Below are 20,442 nucleotides of genomic sequence, written 5' to 3' on the forward strand. Positions count from 1 at the left end.
TTGATTAACTAATTAATTAATTTACTAGAACAGGAAAACTAAGTGGAGGAGTTCTCAGGGATGGAGAAGCGGGTTTGAAGGTTATTTGCCATTGATGAACAATTTAATATCCATATATTCTGCTGTATAATGTTTTCTTTGTATGGTTTACATGATTTTTTTGTTATCCATTTGTTGTTGTAGTAAAAAAATTATTGTGGACATGATTTTCTTTATTGTTAGTCAGTGAGACAAGTTTAATGCCAAGGACCTCACACAGGGTGCTACTGGTTTTTATTTTGTTAGCTGAAGTACCCATACTTTGCCCGGGTCGTTATTTTTGTAACTGCAGTGTTTGTTTATTTTTAAAAGTACTTAATACAACATATTTAGGTTAAAATATTGCTTATTTTTAAAGAACATAGTACAACATATTTAACATTTAATATTTAATGTGGAGCAACATTTCAAATGTCATCCAAATGGATTATCTTTATTGTAGAACTTCTTTGTAAACAATGTTCACAGTGTTTCCTGTTGGTGCCAGTATATACAACCTTCTTCAACTACGAACTCTGGAGCAAGCTACGTATAACTGTGTGACCAGCATTATTCCCTTAAATAGTCATTGAAGCCACAAAAAGGGTCAAGTGAAAAATAACTCACCTATAATTTTCTTTGGGTGATATTCAGTGATTTTGGATGGTTTAAAGTAGATAGGACCAGCCATTCTTGAGTTGTAAATGAACATACAGACAGACAGACAGACATACACTTCATTTTATAATAATGACAGTTGAACTGAATTCACTGCATCCAAAATGGAGTAATACCAGTTTGTTGTCTGAGAAGTCAAGTAGTCAAGTAATCCCAGTCACTGGAAACCCCCAAAAGGGTCAAGTGAGAAATAACCTGCTTACAATTTTCCTTGGGTGGTATTCAGTGATTTTGGAAGGTTTAGAGTAAGTAGATAGGACAAGCCATTCTCAAGCTATAAGCTAACATACATACATACAGACATACACTTCATTTTGTGTGTGTGCGTGCTTGTGTGTGAGAGAGAGAGACAGAGAGAGAGAGAACCTTGAGGGATTGTGTACTTAATACTGCATATTCCTTACACTGACATAAAGGTACTGCTGAAGTGTTGCTTGATGTTTACCTGACCCCTCTTGTTTGATGATGGGTGTCATAGAAAAGTAGGGCAGGAAAGGACCTCATGTGGTTATCTAATCCAGGCGGGGGCAATTATTCTGGGTGGAGGGCCGCTTACTGAGTTTTGGTAAGCCATTGAGGGGCATTACAGGCAGCCAGGAGTAGATAAATATTAATTTTCTAAATTTTTTAGGGGCCCCACAGGCCTGATAGAATGGCTTGGTGGGCCACATTTTGCCCACCCTCAATCTAATCTATCTCCCTACTCAATAAAGTATTATCCCTGAATAAATCATCCCAGTGAAGTGTCTATCTAACTTGCTCTTGAAAATTTCTAGGACTGAAGATGCCACAACTTCTCAAGGTAGCCTGTTCCAATGTTTGACTCCCTGATAATCAGAAAGTTCTTACTAATCTCCAACCTAAATGTCCTCTGCTGCAGTTTAAAGTCATTACTCCCAAGTCCTGTACCCTGGCACTACTGAAAAAAAGCCTATCTCCATTCTTTTTATAAAACCACCCTTCAGGTATTTGAAGACTTATCACATCCCCCCTCAGTCTTCTCTTTGCTAGACTAAATTATCCTAGTTCTCTCAGTCTTTCCTCATAAGCCATGCTTCCCACGGTGTGAGGCCCCGCACAGAGTAGGGCTGAACTGGGAGTAGGTCTGAAGGACAGTCCCAAGGGTTCACTGAGTAGAGCCAAACTGAGGGTAAGCCTGAAGGCAAGCGCAAGGGCCAGCCCCTTGAGTAGCTAATTGTAAGTATGATGAGGATGGCATGTGGTATAGCGTTTCCTGGTGAGGAGCTTGGGGCAAATGCAGCCCAGTGTTGGTCTAAGGCTATGCCACATAGAGTAGGAGAACTCAGGGGAATCAAAGTTGCTGTGTAGTGGTACCAGGGAGAGAGTAGCTAAGCCTGAAAACCCACAAGGGGTTGCTTAAGAGGAGCTAGGGCAGCGGAGCGTGGCCCAGGATGGGCAGTATGCAAGAGGCCCCCTGTGAGGAGGGGGTGGAGTGAGTGAGAGAGTGAATGGAACCCAATTATGGAATGAATTTGCCCAAGCCTCAGGCTGGGAGAAGTAATCATAATCTGGATGCCATCTGTGAGGCATGGGCTACAGTGTAGGGAAGGTTCAGAGCCACAGATAGCACCCTGGCATCAGGGCAAGGAATGGGCAGCCTCCCACTTAATAAACCAAGTTAACTACCAAGTCATGGCAGGCAAGACAGGGTAGACTGCCCTAGGCAGGTGGGCTGGCTGCTTTGGGATCTGGCCATGAAGGTACCCCCTGTTACACTCTGCTAGACTCTTTCCAATCTGTCTACCTCTTTGTTGACTTGCTCTTGGTGAATCCATACTGGCTGTTCTGATCACCTTGTTCTCCTGTAGGTGCTGGTGGGTTTCCCCAGGCATCTGTCCTGTGCTCAGTATTGTTTAACATCTTCTCCTCATCAGCTCTCTGAGATCGTTAAATGTAGTTTTATGAAGTTTAGTATCAATTTTCTGCTGCTGTCCTTCCTTCTTCCTCTTAAACGCTTGAGCAATGTTACTTTCTGGTCACTATCACCCAAGTTACTTTCCACTTTCACATTATCAGCGAATTTCTCTGTGTTTGTGAGCTACAAGTTGAGAAGAGTTTCCCCCCACCCCTCTCCTCCATTGGCCTCTCCACTGGCTGTACCAAAAGTTCTCCCCAACACACAACAGCAGTCATGGGAAAAGTTTATGAAAAATGTAACTAGTTAAAGTTAAAAATTAGCAACCTTTAAAATTAACTTGAGTTAAGTTAAAAGCTAAATATTTCCACTTTCAACTAGTTAAAAGGTAAGTTAAAAAAGAGTAGCTAGTTAAAAGTTAAGTTGATTCGTGAGAAATGCATGAAACATGGTGAATTGTCTCTTACCATCATTTTTCATTTTCAAATGCAATGAGTGGGTTTCTTTTCCATAAGCCTACAGAAACACACTAATTTCCTCAGAACTCATCCTGCTTTACCTGAAAACAATGTTATACTTGTCATACAGTTTTCAGAATAACAATTCACCAATACCTGTGTAATATTAGATCCCTCTCACCCTCTCCATGTGAAGTACTTTGTAAAAGTTAATGCATCATATAGGTATACCAGAATAACAGAAAGGAGATATTCGTAGCCAGGTGACAAATGGAAGCTATTTCTGCAGAAAACCTGTTTTACAATTTTTATTGCTCAAAAGGTAACAAAAGGGTATGGAGTACATCTGAATTAAAGCTAATGAAAGTGTCTGAAAATCAAAATTACACTGAAATGGGAAAATCAGTTTAAATGAGAAAAAGAATATTCAGCTGCGTAGCAGAAGCTGTTTAAACATGCTCCATTTCAAAATGTACATCTGGCAATTTTCCTCTTCTGCCTTGCAAAACTAAGCCTTCACTACTGAACAATCACTCTGTATGGGCAGCTGAGGGACTGCTTGTTCCCTCTCCTGCAGACAACTGGCTGCCCTGTTGACTTCTGCAAATACACAGAAAAAGCCAGCATGAACTAAGGAACTCTGGGACCTGTAGTTCTTAAAAGACCATATCTCATAGGAAGGCACACTACTGTCTGTCCCTCAAACAAGAAGTCCTAGAGTGTCAATAAAGAAATATCATTCCATGTAAGTCCTAGAGTAGGGGTAGGCAACATTTTTTGGCCAGAGTGCTGAAAAACACCACAATGCCTACCTTGGAAGGAGCCAGAGTGCTGGCATGCCAGAAAAACAAAATGAGGGCAAGGGGTACATGGCATAATGCCTTGCTTGTGCCTCTTGCCCCCCACCCCTACTGCCCCTTGCCCCCCACGCAAAGCCCCTGCCCCCCATCCCAGGCTCTGTGGCTGCTAGCAGCTACCCTGGCTCTGGGTAGCTACTGGAGCCCAGGCTGCTCCCAGCAGGGCTTGCAGCATCCCAGCTGCCTGCTGTGAGCAGCCCAGGCTCCCAGCTGGCAGCAGCTGCCCAGAGCCAGGAGGCTCCAAACAGCTGTGCCAGGCTCTGGGCTCTGGCATCAGATCCACACTGGCTCATGTGCCCACACGTCAAAGCAGGTGGTGAGGGAGGGGCTTGAGGCAGTGCAGCCCCAGTCTCTCCCCCACTTCCCGCACGGAGGTGATGGCAGGGATCCGGAGCTCAGCGCAGCTGTTTGAGGCCAGCCTGGGCTCTGGGCAGCTGCAGCAAGCAGGGGGCAGGCTGCAAACAGCTGCACTGGGCTCTACAGCTTTGGTATCATCTCCGTACTGGCAGTGACTGCACATGCACCTCGGGGCACCAATCTTCTCGAAATCTGGCAGGCTTTGTAGCCTCAGTAAGAGCCACCCCATGAAGTTTTGACCCTGCTATGTTGTAACGCCTAGATGTGACATGAGTTTTGCTCTCAAGAACTTGGGGTGCCATTCCCCCCAAACTCCTGCACTGATCTTTTTGAAACTTGGCTTGCCTCATTCTCTCTGGAGAGTCTACCACCTCTGAAAGCTTCATCCAAATCAGACAAAAAACAACAAAATTATAGATATATTATTGTTTCCCCATTATACCCTATGGCTGGATCTCCGAGGCAGCTCCAAAGTTCTTTGGGAAGCCCAATGAGGCCAGCGCTTCAACCTGGACATGCTGCTTCAGACCCCAGAGTGTCTGCAGCTTCTCTGGATCCAAAGCTCTGTCCAAAGCCTTGCACAGCCTTAATAAGCATCTCAGATGCTAATGAGCTAATAGCCCCTGAAAGAGAGTGAAAATGTAGGTCCATCTCTGGGCCCCAGGACTCAAGGATTACAGGAATGATGGGATGACTGGGTTCTGGAAAATCAGAATTCTTGGGAGAGGACCCAGAGGAGCCTGAGGGGCTACAGTATATTGGTAAATGAGAGCAACCTTTGGTTCAGAATCATTAGAGCTGGTACTAGAGAACTGATAGGGTACTGAAGCCATCGGCTCCTGAATCCTGCCCTCTGGCAGGAACCTCTCTCAGGAGGTTCTGAGCTTGAATTGAAGCTCATCTTTACAAATTTTTTTTTAAAGTAGTAAGATTTTATAGTTGTGAAATGTGTGCTGCAGTGCCAGTAGTGCAAAACATGGACATGGGGGTATATTGCATAGACAACCCAACCCCCCTGGATGGTGGGTAGTGGTAGGAAGAAGAAAGATAATGGCTGACTGAGAGGAGTTATCTGAGTCCTGCTGTCAGATCTCCATTTCAAACCACATTGCAGTAGGTTTTTTAATGGAACAGGTAAGTATAGCAGTCAAAGTTACCATATGAGCTCTCCTCATCTGCCTCTGCAGTGTTTGATTGGTTCTGCAGCTGGTTCTGGCTCTCTCTAGACCTATTTTGCTTGTGTGGTGCTGAGGGTCTTTGTATTCCTTGCATTGAGTTTCATGTTGCTTCTGTCTCGTACTTTTCTTGGGTAGGGAATGTAGAAATGAGGGATGGGGGCCAGGGAGTTCCTTGGGCCATGACGATCATCTCATTGTACCACAGGGCTCAGAGATATCCAAAAACTTGGTACCTTAAACCCCAAGTCATTCTTTCCAGAAATGGTTTACTATGGAAGAAAGATTTTGTTTGTTTCTGTGATTTGCTTAGACCAGAATCTGGTATATGAACATGTACAATTTTTAAACAGATTGCCCTCCAGGCTTTGCAACTCAGATCTGCCTCTACCTGGTTTGGACCAAAATCATTGTGATACAAGTCATCAGAGATAAACCTGTCAGTTTGCTTTTCTCAAGACCCCATAGCAGGAGGATTTTTCCTAGATGTCTGAGCTGGTTTTCCTAGACTCAGACTTAGGCCTGAATGGTGGAAGAAGCCAGTTTTTTTAAGCAGAAAGGAGTGCACCTTTCATCTGACCCCTACAAGGAAACTCTCTGCATTTGATGGCGAGCTTGGAGATCTCAACAGAAGATGCAACCACTTGTTGGAATGGACAGAGGTCTTTATTAGGATATCCACATGGAAAAATAAAGGTGTGTTCGTTTTCATGGGTGGGCTCACAGAGACAACAAAAGCTACAAAGTACTCAGAGCGGGGTTCCTGGAACTTCTGTAGAGGCTCAAGTTTGGGGCCTTCCATCTTCACTGCTACCCTTACCCATGTGATGCAATTAGCACCAGTAGAGGTCTCTCTGCCTGTGCTACAATCACATCTTTGATTCACTGTGTAGACACAGCCCCTGAGTGGGTTTTGTGGAGCACTCTGTTCCTAACTCTAGGGCCATGGGGGATGTGTACATTCGGTAAACAAATTGCATTAGAAACATACCTGATATCAACTATTTCCATGACAGTGGAAACTACCTCATAAGGTTCCACATTTTAGCCACTTCCTGGCCAAATAGGCCATAGTAACAAAGCTTTTCTATTAATGGCTAATTACATGGCTCCAGGCACCCCTTCCACCATGCTTTGCCTCAGCCCTGGCCCATGGATTTGGGTTTGTCTATCTTGGCTTCAGCCCTGCTGGTTGTTAGTATCTGTGGGCCTGTCCCCTCTGTCGCTTGTGCTGGGTCTCTGGCCCCAACCTCATTCTTCTCCGAGCATGGGACCCCTGATCTGGATTCCATCCTTCTTGGGCTAGGCCCCCCATCTCTGGGCCTCTGGCCCCTGTGTCCTTTGCGCTGGGTCCTCCAGGCCCAAGCTCTGCTCTTCTCTGGGCTCTGGCTCCAGTTTGCCACTTGAGCTTGATCACTGGCAGGGTTCAAGGCAGTCACATGCCCCTCAGGCACTAATTGTATCTCCAAACCATCCCTCAGTCCCTTTCGCAAATCACCAGTGTAAATGGTAAGCAAAAACATAAACCATTTCAATGACATTGCAGGAGGGAACCAACACCTAGATCTGTTGTTTGGTTGCTTGGTTATTTTTAGTTTCTGTGGTTTTATCCTTAGAGAAATGAAGGTGGACAACAGGTAAGCTCAAAAGATTTATTCTAGGACAGCATACCCAACATTTCACAATATAGGAAAATAATTTTTGTTAGTAGTGATGGTCTGTAGCAATCTGAAATGCTTAGCCCAGTCTAGTCCATGCATTCTGATACTGCATAAGTAGTTATAAATCCTAACTTCCACTATCTCTAGGATTGAGATACTACTTTTAAGACAGCAACATGATGAATGCTGCCGCTGGCTAGTACCTTCATTGGTAATGGTAGTGAGCCAACTCCTCGTGAAGGTACAGCTCCTAGTAAATGAAATTTCAGAACTTTGCCTAGTGATTATACTACCTGAATAAACGCTCAGGTGAGAAAAATGTGTTAGTATTGAGAAAAACTGGAAGCTGAATGCTTGTTCCCCATTCTACAAAAACTGAGTTAGTCTTGTGAGGGCCAAATCATGCCACAATTTAAATTAATCCCACTTGGCAGATCAGAGTTGAATTTAGTAATTTAGATACATGTTTTTATAGCTGCCTTTGGAGCTTGGACCTAAATCATTATGGGCAGAACCCTGCTCATTTTTTTTGATTTCAGTGGAATTACGTTTTGGGAGGAAGGTGAGCAGAGCTGGATATTATCCTGTTGGTGCCTAATCCACAGCCCATGAACACTGAAAAAATCTTCTATTGACTCCAATTGATGCTCAGCTCAAGGCCTTGATCCTGAAAGGAGATCTAGCAGCCTAACATTTCAGAATCCCAGCCTGAGTGAGTGACACACTGCATTAGCTAAAAAAGAGAAGCATTCCCAGTTGGAAGAAGCTAGGAGGTACTGTTTACCGACAGAGAGGTGTACTGGCCATTGCACGCCTCAAGGACCTGACTTTGGCATTCATGGCTCCCCACTCAGCGAATCTCCTGTACTCGCCAGGTCTCAGGAGGTACTGTCGACCTTGGTAGTTTGGTTGCTCATAGAATATCCAGCAACCTTCAAAAACCTGGCAAGACTGGACATCTCCAAAACGAAATTCCTCATAGATAGAAGGACAGTCGAGCATGAACTCCATCATCCTGCCTCCAAAGTCATTCTTTTCATAGATATGGATCCTGCTGATATCCATAGGCTATGAGGACAAATGCAAAAACACGGACAGAGGAGGTAAATATTAGCTATATCTGCCAGCAAGTGATTCATTGCTTTTCTGCTGTGAATGATACCTTAGTGATTGTATCTTCCATGTTTCAGGAGTGTTGTTTATAGCCATGTTGGTCTAAGGACATAGGCAGACAAAGTTCTTTGGTAAATGTGATATCTTTTATTAGACCAACTAAAAGCCCTTCTTGCGCCTGAAAGCTTGCAAAGAACAATTTTTCCAACTATTTAGTTTGTCTAATAAAAGATACCACATTTACCAAAGAACCTTTTCTGCCTAAGTGAATTATCACTTTTGCTCACCAGCAGGAATGGGAGCCTGACTCAGTACTGTTAAATTGGTGTTACTCTGAAGAGAATCAGACCCCATTTCCTGCCAAAGCTCTGATCATCAGTGAAGTGACACTGGGACACAGCAGTGTTTAACTAAGCCCTGTAGGTTTATATCACAGCTTCATTTAGAAAATGGCAGGCCAAAGTGTGAGGGAGTGGGGCCTAGGAGCAGCCGTGAACTCCCTAGCGCCCCCTACCGTCACTCACGGTGGACTCAGCACCCTTGGATTCTCGCCCGCCACGACTTTGATAATAAATAGGTTTGTATGGGAGGCTGCCTTTATCCCCAAGTAGACGGTGTGTGTGTTCCTACCCCTACTCCATATGGGGTACTGCTGGGTACCCCTGCCTTAAGGGCTATGCGTGCCTCCAAACCTCCCCTTTAGCACACCCCAAGCCTCGCAGTTGTTCCGTGGGACGTTGTACGGTCCCCTGCCCCTTGGGTGCTCTCCCTCTGGCACCCTGGGCTCGTCACCCGCCTCGCACCCCCGGGCCGGGCTCTTACCCACCGGCCTGTTACCGGCGCCCCTGGCCTATCTTACCGCTGTCTGGCTACTACCGGCGCCCCTGGGCCTGGCATGCTCTTGTGCTACTCCTCAGCCCATTGCCCCACTCTGGGGCCTATTGCCCACCTCTAGGCTGCCCCTCTCAGGGCCTCTCCCGTGCCTCTAGCGGTCTCTGCCATGCTCTCTGCGCCCATTGCCCCCCTTCTGGGCCTATGCCGCGCTCTTCGCCCGCGTCCTCCGCCCCTCTGGGGCCTTGTCCTCTCTGGGGCCTATACCACGCTCCTCGCGCTTGGGGCTCAGGTGGCTGTAGCCATGCCTAGCCCTTGACCCTTCTCTGGGTCTTTTGCCCTACTGGGCAAAACACCGCCCTTACGGGCTGGGGTCCGAAACCCCGCACACCGTGCCTCTCCAGCACAAACAGTTATGCCCTACTGGCACAGTGCCCCTGCTGGGCACCGGGAACCCCCAAGCTGCTGGGGAGCTCCCGTGAGGCCTCCTCACGCTCCTACAGCCTCACCCGGCCCTCTGGAGTAACTAACACAAACGAAGCCCAAACAGCTGTAACAAAAACCCAAAGAGCCTTCCCGCTCATAATGCAAGCTCCCAGCCCCCAGCAGGGCTTCCACCATACCTCCTTTCAGGGATCTCTCCTCCCTAGCATCATTGCAGCTGGTCAGCCAGGTAAGACTGCAATCACCAACTCTGGCCGCTCAGCCACAGAGCCCCAGCCCCAGCCCCAGCCCCTGCCCCTGCCCCAGCCCCTGCCCCTGCCCCTGCCCCTGCCCCTGCCCCTGCCCCTGCCCCTGCCCCTGCCCCTGCCCCTGCCCCTCCTGCCCCTGCCAGTCAGGCTCCGGCCTGGGCTGTTTATAAAGGCCTGGCTCTGCCCCCTTCTGGCCACCTGACCAGCTGGTTGTCATAGCAACCCCCAGCTGCACTGCCCTGTTGATTGGCAGCTCGGTTCCTTTTACTTCCATGGCACAGGACACCCTGGTCCTGGTGCTGGTGCTGGTGCTGGTGCTGGTGCTGGTGCTGGTGCTGGTGCTGGTGCTGGTGCTGGTGCTGGTGCTGGTGCCAGAAGGGAACTGCTAGTCAGGCTTCGGCCTGGGCTGTTTATAAAGGCCTGGCCCTGCCCCCTTCTGGCCACCTGACCAGCTGGTTGCCATAGCAACCCCCAGCTGCACTGCCCTGTTGATTGGCAGCTTGGTTCCTTTTACTTCCATGGCACAGGACACCTCAGTGCTCCTGTGACACAAAGAAAATGGTAATTGGTAGCTGGATTCCCAGAGTGGTCATATGCCAAGAGCTTTAAATGTGAATGTAATCTGGGAGATGTGACACTACTCAGAAATACATGGGTCTGAGTCCTTCACTAAGTCATCTCATCTTCCACTGCTTCTACTCCTCTACCAACCTTTTTTCTATCTAGCTCCTATGCTGTGTTTCAGGATTGTCTCCTATCAGGTGTTTACACAGTATCTACCACAGCTGGGCCCTGATCAGTTATAGCTCCAGTACTCCACCCTCTGAAACTGGTTTGGTGTGTACTGTGGCAAATTTGGGCACAGTTTCCTGGTAAAAGAGAAAATTCCCATGCCCAACAAAACAAGGAGAATTTCAGCTGAAAGGATTAATGTTTGGCAAAGGTCTAAAAATGGCAACCAAGAACCTGGAATGCTGCATATCAAGCAACCTTAATAATAGAAGGAAAGAGAAGAAAGGAGGGTCTTGTGGTTGAGACACTAAACTGGGACCAGCTCCTTGGGAAAATCCCTTTTAGCTTGAATGTTTCAAGTTATAGAAATGCTGAAAGATGAAGATGCTCGCTGGAAGAATTTTCAAGGGTGGTCAGGTGTTGAGATGTCCTTGATTTCATTGAAAATCTCACTTCCCACCACTCTGCATTTTTAGGCATCTAAACCCCTTTTAAAATGCCTCAAATTAATTGCCCTTCTTTGTCATCTTGCACCTTGTGCCTGTTTCTCAGTCAAGACTGCAAGTTTTTGGGGGAGGAACTGCATGTGCAGTAGCTAGGGTCAGGGAGTTCTGCACTTAGCTGAGGATCCTTGACACAGGTTTCATTCCAGTAAGATCAACCACAAAAATGTCAGTGATCTTACATGTGGGATTAGGATGCAGGATCTGATGGAGTCATTGAATCCCATCCATTGTTGGTAGTCTGAGTAGCTTCCCCTCCTCAAGAAGTACTGGTGGCCTGAGTAGTTGCTGTGCTCGTAGATCATCCAACAGCCACTTTCCACCCTGATGGAGTTGCAGCGGCTTAGGTAAGACTCCATATCGGGCTGATCCGAGGTAACCTCATGGGAGCGGCCCTCAAAGTTTCTGCCCTCATAAAATATGATCTGCATAAAAATAAAAGGCAACACTAGTAACATTAGAAAGCCTTGGTTTTAACACTGGCTTTGACTTAGTAATGCTTACTTCACAATATACCCAAATCTATGGAAATGCTTCTATGGTCCTTGTTGGACTTTTTGTCAGGATATGTAATTAAACCTGGACATAGATTTCATTAGCTGCTTACCTAATCAGAAAATGTAACTAGCTAAGCAGCCGAAGAGCATCTGAGATGTTCACAGCTCCTTCTTCGGGATTTCACAGTGCTGATGTTTGGCAGGCTTCTCAGTTGTTGGAGTGGGGATTGGGTACTATGTTTTTGGGACTCCAAGAGAATGGAATCATTAGCCACTTTGGCACACTGGAGATTTTGAGGCTTTGATAGAACTACAGCATCATGGAGGGATAAGGCTAGGAGGTAGCATCCCCTTGACAAAGGCAGGTCCTATGCCAGTGGTTCTCATCCTTTTCAGACTCCAGGCACACCTCCATACTTTTTCTGAATTGGGTGGCACCACCGTTCCAGCAGCATAACTAATTATTTTTGTGCCCTGGACACTGAATGGAGGGTAGGGAGGGCGTTGTTCTGAGAGCAGGAGAAGCGGGGTCAGTGGGGGAGCAGGGTCAGCCAGGCGGAGTCTTTTCCACTGCAGTGTGAGCTCTCCTGGGAGCCGCAGGCTCATGCTGCAACTCCAAAGCAGAGTCCCCTCATCAGCTTAGCTCACCCTCTCCTCCATTACTTCTTTCACAGGTGCTGGGATCTTCTTGTAGATGCTAGCTGTAAAAACTTTAATTTGGCTGTGGCTGTGAAAAGGTTAATGCAGTGGTGGAGGGGAAGCCAGGCTGCCAAGGGAATTATGACTCTGGGCTATCAGCCCATCTGGAGCAAGCAGCCTTTGGTGACCTGCAGACCCCTGCAGTCCTCCAGGCACCCTCCCTCTCTCCATTCCGGTGCTCTCCCCATGGCCAACACCACTTATGCTCATTAAAGGGAATGGCAATGGTTCCACTGAACTTAAAGGGGCAGAATTCGGGTCTTAGTCCCCAGCCTCTGTAAGGCATATATTTAACGCTTCAGTTATACTGAACAGTCAACTAGCCGCAATAGTAATTGTGAAATTTTGGTTGAATGCCGTGTGAGATTTTTTCATCTCTTTTAAAAAAAAGGTATGGAGAGAATTTTCAGATTCATTCCCATACTGCAGTTTTCCAATAATCAAATAAAAACATCTAATCATTCCCTAAATCTAAGGAATATGTAAATATGAGTTTTTAAAGAAATTATTGACAGCCTATTGAGCAAATTAAGCAGAAAATAAAAAAGTTGTTTTACATACACAATGTATTAGGCTATGTTCACTCATTTTTTTCTTATCTTTGCCATTTTAGCTCCTATTTAGTGGTAAGACCTTAATGCTCTGCAAGGATGGAGTGGGCCTTTATATAGGAAACACAATTCTGGGTCCATGTGACTTGGACAAAAGAGACCGTTTTTGCTCAGTAAAACAAATGAGCAACATCAACAGCAACATTTTTCATTGTAAACTATTGTTGATGTCTTTTGTTTACTGAGTAGCAAGTTAATTGTTAGTCTCGATAACTACTGAGAATGTGGGCAATATTGTCATTATGTCACCAAGGGTCTGGTGTTCAAGAGAAAATGCTGGTATTGCTGCCAGGGGATTGTTTTCTGGCTCTTACTGTTAATCTCTCATTGTTCTCTAATCCTACAAGACAAAGACTTTAGAGCTCCCCTGACATTCACGGTATACCTGAGCACCATGGAGGTAGTAAAGGATAGCTGGGAGAAGCCTTCCAGTGCCCAAATGAGAGGTCTGCTGTTGTTGTGTTTTGTTTCCTTTGTTTCTTGAAATTATTGTCACATGGATATTTATATGGTGCATCTTTAGTCTTTTGTGGAACTGTAGTCTTGTATTAACACTTTGGCCATGTTCTAACTGCCAAAATATTTTGTCCAACAGTTGCACCCTCAAAATGGCCATGCTTCTCCAGATTGTTATCGTACCAAAGTTATCAGAAAAGGGAAAGCACAGATAGAGCACTAAGCTAGTCACTTATATATGGCTGTTTTAAGTTATTTTAAAAAAGTAATGTTAATTTAAATGTCCAGTATTTCCTTAGGTGTATGCATTACAAATATAACATATGGAATACCTCACATGAATCAAAAGCCATCTCTGTGCAAAGTTTTGGGCCCACTAATGGTCCTGGAGCTAGACAAATTAGTACTGTTACTTATGAGTAATAAATGCCCTTCTTTAAGCATGCCATGCAAGTGACTACTCTACTTCTAGTCGGGAGACTGCTTATGGCTTAACATAGTCCTTGGTATAAGAATTCCAAAATAGTTTCCACACTTGCCTTGATCAGTTCCAGATTAATGTCCTTGCCTCGAAATATAAACTGAGTACTTGTAAATGAGAATGCAATCCCCTGAGGAGCAGCTAAGGACAGGCACGAGGTGCTGGATGTGGGAGGAGAACATTTTCCTTCTTACACAGGAGGATCTAACAGCACACTTCTATCACTCTTGGTGCAACCTTTGAGAATCATTGTTGTAATATGACTCTGTGTATCCCCTGGTGATATTATATGTGGAGGGTGCTCAGCTATAATGATGAGCAGCAGTGTAAAACTAAGATAGAGGTAAAAGCAGAGGCAGATTAAGACTTTTTGGGGCCCAGGGCAAGAAAAAGATTGGAGACACTCATGAGCAGGAGGACCCCCCCACACAGGAGTTGGATTTAAAAACCCTTAGCTTTCTTCCCTTCCTAGACCTGCTGCTGTAGAGGTGTGTGACAGTTTTTACTCACTCACTGGCAGCTTACAGTGAGCAATATAAAGTAAATAAGAAGAGGACTTATTTGCATATTTCCCAGTGTACAATATGCAAATAAATATGTGTAACCCTGGTAGTGGTGCTACCCACAGCCATGTCCAAATTTTTGGGATCCTGGGGTGCCGGTAGGTCTTGGTCTACTCCCACTCCATCTACATCAGGGGCGGGCAATTATTTGTGGCAGAAAGCTGCTTACTGAGTTTTGGAAAGCCATCAAGGGCCGCATGACAGGCAGCCCAGGGCAGATTAATATTAAATTTTCTACATTTTTTACAGGCCCTGCAGGCTAGATAGAATGGCCTGGCAGGCCGCATCTGGCCCCCGGGCTGCATTTTGCCTACCCCTGGTCTACAGGCTGGGAGCGCCACTCATTGGAGTGCTCTCCCATGGTCCTCCCTGCACCAGACCACACACTAAATAACTATTTACAATAATTTATTATTACAATAATAACTAACTGAGAGATTGACAAATTCGACATCCCATAAATAACAAACAAAATATTTTCAATGACCTCAATAATAATCTATACTAGCAGATAAAGCAAATACTTATCATATAACAAAAGCATTTATGTTACCAACTTTAACACTCAGGCAACTTATAACAGATATATGCACTTAATCAGCCAGGTCTCCACAAAACCACTCTGCCTGCAGCAAAGTAGCCCACTGTGGAGTGGCTGCAGTGGAGCCCCGGGGAGCGGCACTCGCTCTGCCTCGGAAGAGGGGCGGCGATGCCATCATCTGGACAGGAGACGGGGATGCCTGTCAGGACCTCAGGTGTGGCTGCTGTGGAGACCAGGGTTTCTTCCCTTGTCCAGTCTTTGCTGGGCACCTGCAATCAGTCGCACCATTCCCCAGACACTTCCCAAGGCAGCTCCCCTGTGTTTGGCACCTGGACTGCCCCTTCTTGGCTGTACTTTATTGAACTTTGCTGGAGCTCCCACAGCCACAATTCCCTGCTGCTTTCTCCAGCTCTCCCAGAAAGCCTCCTCTAGCAAACCCTGTCCCCAATTCCCTCCCAGTGACTCCCTGCACCCAGGGAGCTTAAGAGCGGGGAGGGGATCCCGTTTGCACAACCCCTGCTCCTTCAGTAAAGGATACCAGGCAATCCTGGGTACTCCTTAGCTGGTGGCTCCTCTGCCCTCAGTAGCAGCTCGCTCAGTCACAAGTCTTCTGCCAGTCATCCCCTTGGAAGCAATTGTCCTTAGTAGCAGCCCTTCTCCGCAGTGTCAGCTCCCCTCCCCGCAGCTGGTCTCAATGAGCCTGAAGTTTGTTCCTTATTCCCAGTTCCCAGGTCCTTTTTCAAAGCTAATCTAGGCCCAGTAAAAATTTGTTGTTAATGAATTACCCATCCAAAAGATAGAGAATTTTATTAGCTATGCATATGTACTGATTAATATGTAAAATAATATCCCATATCAAGTACAGAGCCCTAAATGTAGGTCAGATTAGGATGGGATTATGGGGCAAAATACTTCTTAGGCCACCCCAAATATTGTGGTGATGCCACTGGGGGACTGTCCCAAAGTACCCTGACCATAGTCCTTCCTGGCCCAAAGTACAGTTTGGCTGTGCCAGGCTGCCAACTAACAGCCCCTATGCCCACTATACTAGGTATAATAGTTTGAATAAGGAACTGGCTTTCGGGCTGGGATTATGGCTAGAAATTCTGCTTGGGCCACCCATCAGAATAGCTCTGTGCCACCAAGGGACTCTCCTAGATATCTCTGCCCAGAGATTTGCCCGGCCCAAAACGCAGTTTGGCCATGCCAGGGTGCCAGCTAACAGCACCCTAGCCACTGTGCTAAATTAATGGACCTGAATAGGGAATTGGATTTTGGGCTGGTATTATAGCTAGGAATCCTTCTTGGACCACCCCAGACCATGTCTCTGTACCACTGAGGGACACTTCTGGACACCTCTGAATAGAGACTTGCTTGGCCCAAAACACGGTTTGGCCATGCGAGGCTGTCAAGAGACAGCACCCCATCCACTGTGCTAAGTATGTTGATCTGAATAAGGAGCTGGAATTTGGGATGGGATAATAGCTAGAAATCTTTCTTGGCCACCCAGACCACACCTCTGTGCAATCGGAGGACTCTCCTGGACATCTCTGATGAGAGAATTGCCCAGCCCAAAGCACAGTTTGGCCATGTCAGGCTGCCAACTGACTGCACCCCAGCCACTGTGCTAAGTATATGGAGCCAAATAAGGAACTGGATTTTGGGCTGTGATTATACCTAGAAATACTACTTGGGCCACCCCATGCCATCCCTCTGTGGCACAGGAGGTCTCTGCTGGACATCACTGACCAGACACTTGCCTGGACCAAAATGCGGTTTGGCTATGCCAGGCTGCCAACTGACTGCACCCCAGCCACTGTGGTAAGCACATGGACCCAAATAAGAACCTGGATTTTGGGCTGGGATTGCAGCTAGAAGTCCTTCTTAGGCCACCCCATGTCATACCTCTGTGGCACCGGGGGATTATCCTGGACATCTCTGACCGGAGACTTACCTGGCTGAAAGCACGGTTTGGCCTTGCCAACTGACAGCTCCTCATTACCACTGTACTCAGTGCATAGGCTTGAATAAGGAATTGCCTTTTGAGCTAGGATTATAGCTAGAAACCCTTTTTGGGCCACCCCATGGCACACTTCTGTGCCACCAAGGTACTGTCCTGCACCCCTCTTACCACGGTCTTGTGTGGTCCAAACAGCATGTTTGCCGTGCCAGGCACCAATTTACTCCCCATCCCCATTTGCTATTTACATTGCTGCCAATAAGGAGTTGCCCTTCTCCTGGGAGCAGTTGGCAAAACTGCTCCCAGGAGATCTTCCCAAAACATGTCCCCACTGCCAAAGGAACCTCTTGAAGAAATCTGGGCTTTTCTGTCTTCCATGCAATACTTGCTTTTTAAGTGTAATCCTGCCAGCTGTCACCCAACATTTAAGACCTCTGTGTTGCTGTTCCACCAGGCACTGGATGGCAGGAAAAATGGCTGCATGCAAATATAGAGCACCTAAATACATGATAGACCTCTGCCCTGTTGCATGTTATTTAGCACATGTCAGAGCAGACTTGATTAATCAAGTCTGCTGCCAGTCTGCTGAAGCATGCTAATTAGTGCACTCTACCAGCTTCTGCGTCATGTGTATTCACTGTCCCCAGCTTTCAAAATGGCAGTGGCAATGTTTTAACTAGAGCTCTTTGAACAAGTCTTGTTAAAGCACCCCCGCCACCATTTTGAAGCATGGGATGCTGAATACATGTAACACTGTGGGCACTTTAATTAGAGTGGCTCTCAGAGCCATTCTAAGTAAAGCACTCTTCTTCCCCTACCCCAGAGCATGTGTATAGAGACCCCTAGGGATTTTTCAACAGCTGTTCACATTTACCTCCAGCAACCACCCAGAAACTTGGGAAAGTAATTTAAAACAGGGTGTCGTAATTTAAAGCAACCTGTACACTCACTAGCAAATGTTAAATTAAAAAAAGCTTATTACAAGGAAAAAGGGGAACAGTGGTACTCCCCAAGCAAAACCTTAACTATTAACCTCTAACTGTAGCTCAGAATTGATCACAGTCACAGTACAGTGTTCGTAATTCCCTGCAAGTGAGTTTTTGGTATGTATTTAAGTATCTATGTGTATCCTTGCAGCTGTCCATATTGTTTCTAAGATATTCATATAGCAGTGACATGGCTTGGTACACTTTCCTTCCTAAAAGCTATGGAGAGCTCTTCTTCAGTTGCTAGCGTATCTCCACATACGACCTTTTTGAATTCTAAAAGTCCATCATAGTACCGCCAGCTCTCAGTATCACCAAGTTTGTGATATTGTTCACCAATATTGTATGTTACCCCAACTACTTTGTACCTACAACAACAAAACCTTTGTTTTAGTGAACTCTGATTGATAGATTTGCATGTCTCATGTTTTCTGTTGAACTAATTGGGACTGGTGACATATTTTAACTAGCAACATACCATCTACTTACATACAGAAGACATAAATAAAAGATACAAGAAAGGGATTTTGGGGGCAAGGGAACAGAGATGGTACTACCATCTCTGAAAAGCCACCAAATGGCATTTGAGAAGGCATAGTTTGGTAATTTGATATATAGGTATGCATATAGGTTTATTTTATTTTACTTAATGTTATGATGGCTACATTATAATTTACATTAACAACTTACTTAATGTCACATATAGAAATCTCTGGTGGAAAGAGCCGAGGATCAACTTTTTAATTCTTTTGTGAGCCAGATTCACTGCAAGTGTTATGAGTAAGATGCATGGTGTTTCATTAATGAACTGATGTTTACTCAATTTCTGTGTTCCACTGCACTTGTTACCTTTGACCCTGAAATGTTAAAATAGGTAAAGTTTTTTCTAGATGCTAGAAAACCTGATTATAGTAATTGTTGCAAAACTTACCTGTGATCCATTGTGACATCTCTATTTGAGCAGTCCTACTAGTCTTTAGTATAAGAACCGATGTCTTTAGAAGGAGGTAATATTTACCAAGTACCTGTTGTTAATTCTTGCTTAAGTTGGTACTGTGAGGCAGAGACTGGCATTAAGGGTGTAGCTGCACCAGTAAAATGTTTTTACACATTTGTGTGTTTCAAGGCTGGATGGCATTATTATGTCATCTTTTCTGAACCCTTCTATAACCCTATATCATTTTCAAACATGAATACAGGGTTTTGCATAAACCCTATGGGCACAGCTTTCTTGACTGCTTGGCACTTCAGAAAACCACAATGAAAAGAAGAGGAACAAATAAATTTACATTCCATATATTCCATACAGTCTTCCATAAATCCTGTTTACAGGCTACAGACACACTGTAACTGATCAGTGTACTGTGCACAGAGTGATAGCACTAGTTTCTGGTTTCTACTATAGTCATGCCCTGGTGTATCTTTGCCAGGTTTAGCATTACACCTCAGAGTATTAACACTGAGTGACTTTTCATCTGTATGGAAGGAAAACATGCTGTGGGGAGTGACAAAAACTGGTATAGACTTATTGCTCAGGTGAGAGTTGTAGGGAAACAACGGAAGAAAAATGTATATTTAGTTTTAGGGTTACAATAAAGAAATATACAGATTTCAGAATGATGTACAATTGGAAGGCTACTGAGCTCTGGTGATAACTACAGCCAGCCCAAAGTTTTCAGACAACAGAAAGTGTCTAGCTCATCTTAAATCCCAATATGGACAGGAGTGCTGGTTACTACTGCTGTGTTGTAGCCGCACAGTGTTTACTATAAGGTGGGCCACTGAATAGCACATGTAAGGACTGTATATGCTCATCGTCCTTCGTCCACAAAAAGAAAATACCATATCCTGCCATCAGTATGGATGCAAATGTGACAAGCCCACTGGCATTCTTCCTCAGATATATGATAGAATAAGCAGGACATTTCTATACATGCATTTAAGCACACCTAAATTTAATGCATGTTAGGCAGGTTTAGGCAAGCATCTACATGTGTAGGCATTAGAGTGCATTGACACTGTCACCGTACTGACTTGGGACTAAAGGTAGCCCCAAGTCAGTCCATATACACAGTGTTAATGTACTTTAATGTCTACATGTGTGTTAATGTGCTTTAACTAAATGGAGCTACATTTGAAACCTGCATTTGCAGGTATCAAATTCAGGCTTGATGGACACTTGTACACATACATGCAATGCAGTGCCGGGCGCATTTAAAACTGCCTGGCGCTGCATTGGATGTATTTGCATACATGGTGAAATGCAAATCAGTGCTGAGAAAATGGCAGTGATGTGCTTTTGAACTAAAATACATTAAAGGTATAATTTTTTACAATTCAATAGAATAATAGCTGTTCAGAGGATAAGTCTTATTCTCTGGATCATTATTTTCTGAACTGCATGATGGAACCAATTGAACAAAAGGAGAATTTTTACAGATTGATTTCTGTTTCTGATCAATCACAGTTTTCTGATCAAAGGATAGAATGGTTTGAGAGATCTGCTGGGTTTGTATACATTTCTTTACCTCTTTTATTGTTTCCTTGCATTGTGTGTCAAGTCATGAGGTACTGAAAATTATGCAGAGCTGGTGTGCTTTTGGGTGTGTTAAATAGACAGTCTCCCCTCCATAAATGGTAGGTGTGATTGCTGCATGGAGTGGCTTGCAAATGTAAGAGCAGGGAGAACACAAGCAA

General features: G+C 45.2%; 1 protein-coding gene across 1 annotated transcript; it reads right to left on the reverse strand.

The window, feature by feature from the left end:
• Positions 1-7,860: 7,860 nt before the first annotated feature.
• LOC149867155 (gamma-crystallin B-like) lies at positions 7,861-18,687 on the reverse strand. Its single transcript, XM_090041685.1, has 4 exons — positions 18,677-18,687; positions 17,948-18,113; positions 11,134-11,376; positions 7,861-8,148 (listed from the first exon to the last, which is right to left on the reverse strand). The coding sequence occupies exons 1-4, from the start codon at positions 18,685-18,687 to the stop codon at positions 7,861-7,863; spliced, it is 708 nt and encodes a 235-aa protein (XP_089897811.1).
• Positions 18,688-20,442: the final 1,755 nt, after the last annotated feature.

This window comes from Crocodylus siamensis, chromosome 4 (genome assembly GCF_052110815.1).
Source record: "Crocodylus siamensis isolate JL-2025a chromosome 4, ASM5211081v1, whole genome shotgun sequence".
Lineage (NCBI taxonomy): Eukaryota > Metazoa > Chordata > Crocodylia > Crocodylidae > Crocodylus > Crocodylus siamensis.

Coding starts and splice junctions, on each gene's coding strand:
- LOC149867155 (XM_090041685.1), bottom strand. Junction 11,377..17,947: donor TAGCTTTTAGGAAGGAAAGT/GTACCAAGCCAT, acceptor ATTTTTATGCAG/ATCATATTTTATGAGGGCAG. Junction 8,149..11,133: donor CCTGCATCCTAATCCCACAT/GTAAGATCACTG, acceptor TTGTCCTCATAG/CCTATGGATATCAGCAGGAT.